The sequence below is a fragment of the Anastrepha ludens genome, chromosome 6 (genome assembly GCF_028408465.1).
Source record: "Anastrepha ludens isolate Willacy chromosome 6, idAnaLude1.1, whole genome shotgun sequence".
In the NCBI taxonomy this organism is placed as follows: Eukaryota; Metazoa; Arthropoda; class Insecta; order Diptera; family Tephritidae; genus Anastrepha; species Anastrepha ludens.
The window spans coordinates 121,000,689-121,009,979 of record NC_071502.1 but is presented as its reverse complement, the minus strand read 5'-3'; the positions used below and the strand labels follow the sequence as shown (position 1 = coordinate 121,009,979).

General features: G+C 33.6%; 1 protein-coding gene across 11 annotated transcripts; it reads left to right on the top strand.

Moving 5' to 3' along the window:
- Positions 1 to 236: 236 nt before the first annotated feature.
- LOC128867479 (senecionine N-oxygenase-like) lies at positions 237 to 8,970 on the top strand. 11 transcript variants are annotated; one of them, XM_054108705.1, is made up of 6 exons: positions 237 to 302; positions 1,424 to 1,821; positions 1,945 to 2,134; positions 6,272 to 6,443; positions 7,999 to 8,546; positions 8,621 to 8,970. In XM_054108705.1, exons 2-6 carry the CDS (start codon positions 1,619 to 1,621, stop codon positions 8,813 to 8,815), a joined length of 1,308 nt encoding a protein of 435 aa, XP_053964680.1. In that variant the 5' UTR covers positions 237 to 302; positions 1,424 to 1,618; the 3' UTR covers positions 8,816 to 8,970. The 11 variants fall into 11 exon arrangements, with proteins under 11 accessions (XP_053964680.1, XP_053964679.1, XP_053964677.1 ...); XM_054108704.1 differs by having other exon boundaries at positions 243 to 322; XM_054108702.1 differs by having other exon boundaries at positions 250 to 481.
- Positions 8,971 to 9,291: the final 321 nt, after the last annotated feature.

The following is a 9,291-nucleotide window of genomic DNA, read 5'->3' as shown; positions in this document are numbered from 1 at the left end:
TACATCTGTAAAAAACAGCCTCCTATTTTGTAGCGCAGTGTTATCAATCACTCTCTATCACTGCCAGATACCAACTAACAAATGTTACCCAAACCAAAATGGCCGGCAATAAAATGGACCTCGAAAATAAAAGCACCCTGTGGCAGCAAATTTGTATGCAAGTCCAGATAGCGTCATTGATTGTAAAGGGCGCGCTTACCAGCTATAAATGCAATGCTATATAGATTTTCTAGTAGTTAATGGCGGTGCGCGAATAGAGCAACTTGCATTAGTATCCGAGATGCATCACTAAAATATTTTCGGTTTAGTAATTAAAGGAGCAGTAATATTGCAATTTTTACAGAGTGCTTCACTACTTGCAAACATACAGAGCTGCAATATATTATATTAAAAAAAATTAAACCCTGTAACGAGTGTATTAGCGAAATAGAGTGTGCAAGGAATAAAACACACGACCGTCTCGTTTTAAGCAAATTTAATTGTGTGAAAAATATAATATTTTCCAATGGCAATATGCAATGGGAATGCTTAGAGAGAATGTTTGAAAAGTAGCTAAGTAATTTTGTAGTTGAGTTGTAGTACAGAAAACTAAGTGATTATGTTCTAACAGAGTGACCTGTTTTAGTTTTAAGAGGGCAGATACCTGTAAACGGCCATATTTTCCCTGATTTTCATTAAAATTATTTAAAATTAGGAAGTCAATATATTTTTTTCAAAATTGGCATACAGTTTATTTATACATTAAAATAATATACAATTTTTTTTTTAATTTAATCATTTAAAACGGCGGATGTACACTAAATTCTTCCAGGAAGGTCGCAACGGGGCTTCTCAATCGGCGGGCGCTGTAGCATCGGCGTCAGTGACCTGAATACAAAAAACATTTGTTTTGTTTATTAATGTCATAATTTCGATATGAATTAAACAAAAATGGAAAAAAATTCGCGGAATTAAATGCTTAAAAAAAAATTTAATTTTGGGGCGAATTTTCTTACTATTTTTGCTTCGAAAAAATTATTTTTTCGCAAAATTTTCGAATTGTAAATTCATATAGAAATTGTAAATTCAAAATCAACACCGGCCCTTGAAATTTAACCACTCTTTATTACTGTAATGAGCGCCTTGCTCTAGATTTAAGAGCGACACCAAGTTTTAATACTTTATATGAATTCATTTTGGCACAACTCTCAAACTATTAATGTTCATTTTTAAAGCCTATAAAAGGAAATGTACAATAGAGTAGATCATCATTTGGCGGTCGTAAAACGTAACGGTAAAAAGTACAGGGTGAGAATAGCTTAACACTGCATTGCTTTTTGGACGACGCTAAGTCGGACGCATGCATTGTAACGGTAGTTTCTATAGGACTTTGTTGTACATACCTTTCAATCGCTAATATTGATACATATCTTCCATTTTTTAGATTTAAACACTAAAACTGTGCCTGTAACGGTGCTGTAACTGTGTTGTGCGAACGGTGCTTAATCATTGTACGGTATCACATTATACGTAGCATTTACTGGCTATAATTTTATTTATACAAATAAAATAAGCGAATCCACTACAACTCTAATTAAATTTGATTATTAGATTTGAATTTGAATTTAATTTGATAAAAATGAACTCATGCCGCAAGATGCGTATTTGCGTAGTGGGTGCAGGTACCGCCGGTCTGGCAGCAGTGAAGCATTCACTAGCGCAAGATTTCGATGTGGTGTGCTATGATAAAGGCAACGCTATTGGTGGGCAATGGGTCTACACAGACCCAGCTGGAATAAAATGTGAACAGAATGTGCATAGCAGTATTTATGAGGAATTACGGTGAGTGAAAAAAAATTTTTTAAAATTTCATACATTCCTTTCTAGTATGTATGCTTGATACATAAATATTTATGATATGACTTCTATGAATGAAAAAAAAAAAAAACGCTTCCTCTTTTACAGCACAAATGTACCCAAAGAAATGATGGCATATCCCGACTTCGAGTATCCAAGTAGTTTGAAGCAGTCCTTTATTAGCGCAACGGATGTGTTAAAGTATCACCAGTCGTACGCGAAACATTTTCAATTAGAGTCACATATCAATTTAAATCTTGAAGTGTTACGCATACGACCGAGCAATGGACGATGGCAGGTAATTGTGCCCAAACATATAAATGATGCAACATGACATTTGTAAATATATATGAATATACCCTACAAGACAGTGCTGAGCACTTTCGACAAAAATTCCAACACAATTACAAGTATTTTATTAGTCTCTAATACATACGTATTATCAGAATAGCATGCGCATATACAACATTTTTTAATGGGGAATCAAATATTTCATTTGATATTCTTTTCCCCTGTTCGGTGTGAATTCCATCTCTCATTTACCAATAGCAATTTCACATAAGTGAAAAATATATCTACTGTACTTTAAACGGCAAGGCAGCTCATTTATATGCTTATTATGTGGATGCCCTAAAATAAGTTCTAGTGCGAAATTTGGCTGTGGTCGCCATTTGTTGTAGGGTCGCCATAGCCGAATGAGTAGATGTTTGGCTAAGACTTGAAAATTCGTGAGTTCGGACCTCCGTAAAATAAAGGTTTTATAATTTCTAAATAAAACATTTTAACGAAACTCTTCATTCTGATTACTTTTTAACGAAAATGAGGAGTTATTGTCATCAGTGTTGAATAATTTTAACGAAATAAAGTGGTGCTCTGAAAAAAGTACTAGTGTGAAATTTAGCTGCCTTTAATGTATAGTCGCCATAGCCGAATGAGTAGATGTTTGGCCAAGACTTGAAAATTTGTGAGTTCGAATCTCCGTGGGTGAAACACCGAATTGGTGTGTAAAAGTTTTTTAATGAAAATAAAAGAAATATTGAAAGTTCGCGAGTTCGAATCTCAATGAAGACACAAATATAAATTTTATAATTTCTAAATAAAACAATTTAACGAAACTCCTCAGTCTGATTACTTTTTAACGAAAATGAGGAGTTATTGAGGAGTTTGTGATGATTACTTTTTGATGACGAAAATGAGTAGTTTAGAGCATAGTAGATATATTTTTCAGTTATAAGAAATTGCTATTGGTAAAAGAGAGATAGAATATCACACCGCCAAGGGGAAACTATCAGAACTTTCCCATGGCTAGAACAAAAATGTGTAGTTGGATGAGGATAGTGATGATGATGATAATATGAGTGCTTATATGATAGTCAGCTGTCTTGTAGGGTACATATATGTAGATTAACCCGTTTAGATACATATGTGTCTATCAGTATGGGTTTCGTAAAGGTTAGGGTACGGTGGTTCTTCCTCTGCATAACAGTGCCGATCGGGCCCATTTAGGTCGGGAGACGCATTGTTCCATTCGTAAGGGTTAACATATTATAGAATTTCACAACGATTGCTTACGCTATACGCTTACATTAAACATAAGTGCGCACATATACATATGTATGTAAGTATGTACATAAAAACATATATAGTATGTTATTGTGAAGAAATAGTGAAGGCAAAGCAATACTCATATAATTTAAACATGTACATATGTGTGCTGGGGAACTAAGTTGAACGGTTTAAGTAGTAGTAAATTAAAGCAGTATTCTCCTTTAATTTATTGTTGAGTAGCAGAGTGCCAACGAATACTGTTAGGATGAATGTTGCTCTCAAAAAGTAAAATGGCAGAAGGTAACAGTTTTTTAGGTAATAAGCTTTTAGTTTATATGTACATACAGAATTTGGTCTGGAGTTGGTATCGATTAATATAGAGGTGTTTTTTATTAGTAGCGAGTAGTTTTAACAGCGACTAGCTCTAATTTTGTTATTTAGCGTGCAATGTTTTTGACTGATAACGTGTTATAATTCGATTTGGCCGGCTGCGCGCACGAAAAAATACGTAGTTATCTTGCTTATTCGTCGTTATCTTGCTCAAGCATCGTTACCTTGCTTGAACTGCAAACGAGGGCGCGGAACGAACGACAAAGAGGCACAATCGGCCCCCGCGTTCGACAACGTTCGACATCTGGCTCTCTCCTACTTGAGTGGGCATATATATGTATGTATATGCGCATATGTATATAAATTCACATATTTGTATTTGTGTGAATGGTAATGAACCATTTCTCTGTTGAGAATAGGACGATGATAGGAAAAGTAGAAAATGAAAGTGGGTGTTTCGAGTGTAATGTGTCTTGAAAAAGGCAAATCGATGATGTTGCCTCTTAGTGTTGTTGACTTATTAACGTCTAATGCACAATCGAAATTGAGCATATCTTTCATGAATTTGATAAATGTTTCGTCATTTTTCACGTTTGTGTAAATGTAACTTGACCTATTCCATTGCGTTCGATTTACCTCCTTCTCTATATCCATACAAAATATCTATTAAACAAATAAAATTAAAATTTTGCTTTGAATATTGAAACCACTACATCAATATTTTCTTATGACGTTGTCACGTTAAACTATCGTCAGTAAACCGACTTTACAGACAACCTCTTTTTTGAAAACAATTAAAAATTAAGAAAAATGCTCACCAAAATTGGAACTACTTATAGCAGAGTGTTCCGATCTTTTAAGAGCTCTCAGCTTCGCCCACTTAAAAAGAAAAAAAAAACAAAAAAATTCCAAATGTTCCCAACCTTCAATATTGAAAAAATACTACAAGAAAATTAAAAGAGGAGATTAAAGCGTATGGATCTGAAACATTGTACACCAAATTTACGAAAATGTACATTTATCCCATAATACAATGCTAATTTTCAAAACTTTGCTGAATAAATATTGCATAAAAAATAAATATGAAATATTACACAAAAAATAATGTAAATCACCAATCCACTCGAAATTTATAAGGCTGTGAAAATTTAAAATATAAAAGTTTCGTATTGAAATTGTACAGCTTTAAATTGTAATGGCTGATAAATTTTGAAATTGATTGCTGAACCCAGGCATGAGTGCATATTTTTTGGGCATAAAACAAATTTTGGAGGCATCATCAAGCAAAAAATGGTTGGTGGTCATCCTAATCTATACATAAGTACCATAAACTAGGAAATACCCGGCGCCTTATGCTCTGCCATTAAGGCAAATTAGACTTGTGCTTACATAATTAAGTCACTTTATCTTTTTACAATATTCGTAATACTTTTCATGCAAAATTTTTTTGAATTTTTTTTTTAATTAGTTCATTGTATAACAAAAATGCATTAAATCAAAAATCTTATAAAATTGTACAAAATTCACAAAAATTTAACAAATTTAAAAAAATTGTCATCAAAATTTTATTTTTTTCTACTACGAAGAATTCTAGACTTGCAGTTTTAAGCCCATTCATTTTTAGCATCAAATAATGAAGTACAAGTTTGAAGTCGCTCAGAAATAGCGTGGATTTTCGGCAATATTTTGGCATACGATGTTGAGACTTTTCTTCTATATAAAGAACTTCCAAGCTTTGTGTCATTTTATGGATTCGAAAACTCTCTCCTTCACGCAGTCCCCGCACTCTGCATGGGTTTGGCAAGACCTAGAGATTTCCCCTTATAACAAAGCAACAGATGGTGAAGTTTGGCGTACAGAGAAACAACAACTTAAAAAAAGTTCCTTTTGTTTCTAAAACTTTTGTAATAGAAAATAATTGATAAATTTCCTTCATGCGGAGTAATAGTAAACATTTCAAGATTTTATAGCGAAACAACAGTGCACCAGCCGGTTGAGTAATTTTTGATTTATTGCAGTTTGAATAGTAATTTTACAATCTTGTACTATATGTTGGCTTAGAGAAACGCCCCTTTGTAAATGTATGCAGTTACTGTTAAATGGAAAATCTTTCAGTAGAAATTAGCTTCAAAATGCAAAAACGCCCATGCAAATCGGTTAATTCTGTGCATAGTTATTAATTTGCATACATACATATTCTATGACTTCATTTTATAAGATGTAGCAATACCTTTCGGCCTCCTATGACTACTTTAGTGCTAATAATGAAACTTACTTTTACATTGTGACTTAAAAAGTTTAAGTTATCATTAACTGTTAACCTAAAACAAATGGAGGAAACATCAAAAATAGCTGTTATTTGTGATAAGAAATAATTGTCTAATATTTTTTTCTTGTAGATAATAAAACCCGTAACTAACCCTTTCCCATTTAAATTTCATTACTAATTAACTAATATACTTTGCTTATTTTTTTCTTACATCTTTTACAATAACCGGGAATAGGTTTCCTTTTCTTCCTTTCTTCTAAAATGCAATTTTTTCTGCTTAAATTCAAGGTACATGTGCTAAATACAGCCACTAAAGAGTTGGATGTACAAGAGTTCGATTTCGTATTTATTTGCAATGGGCGTTTTGTCACACCATTTTACGCGTCCATTAAGGACTGGGAGCAGTATCAGGGCAAGCGCTTGCATAGTCATACGTATAGAAAAGCGGAGGATTTCAAAGGTAAAAATATCGAGTGATTTTTAAGAGCTTGAGAACTTAAAATAATAATAGAAATATTGTTGGAATGGATTTTTCTTATATTATAATCTGGTAGATAATTGCATGGTATTCATTTTTTGTATATGATATCCGGCATATGTTCGCCGCGGCTACGAATTTTATGGTCCATTCGATGAGTCCAATTTTTGACTACTTTTTCCAATAAATCTGGCCGTATAGCGTCAATAGTGCCTGGTTTGTCGACATAAATCAATGACTTAACATAGTCCCATAAAATGTAATCCAGAGGCGGTAAATCGCACGAAAGAGGAGACCAGTAAACAGGACCGCTTCTGGAAAGAAAGTTGTCACCAAATTGAACCAAATGTCGATGTTTAGCTGATTCATTTTTGGAAACAGAAATTCAGTCAGCGATAGCGCGCGCCATTCACCATATCGGTAGCTTCTTTCTAACTTCGAAAGGAATAAAGACCGATTATATCGCCAGTGCGCTGTAAACTTCATTTATTAATTTGTGTTTAAGTAAATTTTCACAATTATGTATGTGTTATAAATATATGTATGTATGTATTTATATAAATATTTTCAAATAATTTTTAGCTGAAAAATATGTAGCTAACCCAAAAAATAGTTCAAAAGAATTAAACGCAAGAACGAACTATAGACGGTTTAATTGGCGCATAAGGTCTTTCTACAACTAAAAAGTAACAGATGGGCAAAATGACACAAGTATACTTATTGTATCGTTTCAAAATGGCATCTTTTGTGGTAATGGAGTTCGGACTGTGTCACTCAGATGACACCTCCTCCACTTATTGTAGAATCGGCAATATGAAAGATTGTGTTAAAAATTTATCGAAATCTTTCCGAGATTCCATTATATCAGCATTTCAACAACAGTATTCACAAATAAATCACTTTTTATATTTAACTGTTTATTTTTTATTTTGATTTTTCAATTGTTCGAGTAGTGAAAATTATCACAAACTATTTGACGTATCCAAAAAATGCAATGAAGAGTAAAGAGCAAAATGGCATTTCGTTTTTAAAAGCAACTGCTGATTTTTGTTGAGAATTTTTCAGCACCAGCAAGAAAAACAGCTGATTGTATTGTAGTTTAGATAAATTAGCTAATTCACTTTATGAATTTTAAAGTTTGACAAAAATTATAATTGCACAAAGTAAAATATCTCTTTTGTAAAGTTTCCTCAGTAATTTGCCAAGAATGCCCATTTTTTTAATTGTTTTTCTCTTTTCCACTTTTGGATGTAAACAAGTAGTCAATCAGCTGTTTGGCAAGTTTTTGCAAATTTTGCATTCGCGTGTTATTTTGTATATTTGTTTGCTCTTAGAGTGCGAGCAGTTGAAAAATTACGAAAATTTTGTCGCTGCATATGTTTTGCTCATAAATTTTGTATTTACTGACAGCTCTCGCAGCTTGTATTAAATTTCAGCCACATTTTCCCACATGTACATATTCATGTACGTTTACATGTACATATGTACGAGTACATACATATATACTTATATTTATATAAGGATTTTTTTTTATTAGACGAAACCGTACTGATTATCGGCGCTGGCCGCAGTGGCATGGATTTAACCAATCATATAAGGAAAACTGCCAAACACGTTTACCTCAGCCATCACGTGATGCCGCCACCACGCACTGACTTCATGCCGAACGTAACGCAGAAACCGATCGTGCAGCATTTCACAGCCTCAGGCGCTGTTTTCAGCGACGGCAGTGCGCACGATTTTAGCGTCGTAATTTACTGCACTGGTTTCATCTACTCAGCACCCTTTCTCAGCGCTGACTGTGGCCTGTACGTGAACGAAAATGCAGTATATCCACTTTACAAACACTGCATCAACATCAACCACCCAACAATGGCTTTTATAGGCCTACCAATGTATATTTTCTCTGGTCTATCAGACCTACAGGTACGCTTCGCACTCGAATACTTTAGCGGGCGTAAGACGCTGCCTAGTCGAGAAGAAATGCTGACCGAAATAGATGCCGAATTAGCTGAACGAAAAGCCAATGGGGAAAGGAAGTGGTTAACGCACGAAATACATAATCCAAAGTTGAATAATGTGAATGTAAGTGCATAACCGTTATATACATATGTATGCATATATTTATATATATAGTTAAATTTATTTATTTATTTCAGTACGATTATAACCAGGATTTGGCGGATACGGCCGATATCGCACCAATTAAACCGGTTATATTCAAAGTCATGGAAAACACCTTCAACAAATACTTATACGAATTGGATACATTTCGCGAAACGGTATATGAATTTGTTGATAATGAAAATTTCATAATTCACCCCAATGTGGATGCGCTGAAATGTAAGATCTAAAATGCTGAATTTATCAAAGGTGTACTATCCTATTTATAAATTTATGTATCATAACAAAAATGTGAGCAATAATTAATAAAAAAAATATCAATTCCTAAGGTCAATCATTATGAAAATAACCTATGGCTGTATTTTTGACTTAAATAAATAAATATATATTAGGTGCGCAACTAAGTTTTCGCTTTTTTTTTATGAAAATACAACTTTATTTTTGAAAAAAATTGTGACAAGTGAATCATTGAAAGTATTGCCCTTTGCAGGCTACTACTTTTCCCCATCTTTTGAGGCTATCCACGGATCAAGCTATTTTTTTTATCTGTCTATGTTTTTTTTATTTTATATGTCTTCATATGAATGGAACTGCTGGTCAGCTAGACCATGTGCCATCGATCGGAACAAGTGATAATCGGACGGCGCATTATCTGGAGAATATGGCGCGTGGGGTAGGATTTCCCATTTCAGTGTTACCAGCTAGG

What these genes read in the sequence shown, in the direction of transcription:
- LOC128867479 (XM_054108697.1), top strand. Translation starts at nt 514, where the DNA reads ATGCAATGGGAATGCTTAGAGAGAATGTTTGAAAA. An exon ending in AGTATTTATGAGGAATTACG is followed by an intron (nt 1,822 to 1,944) that starts GTGAGTGAAAAA and finishes CCTCTTTTACAG; the next exon opens with CACAAATGTACCCAAAGAAA. An exon ending in CAAAGTTGAATAATGTGAAT is followed by an intron (nt 8,547 to 8,620) that starts GTAAGTGCATAA and finishes TATTTATTTCAG; the next exon opens with TACGATTATAACCAGGATTT.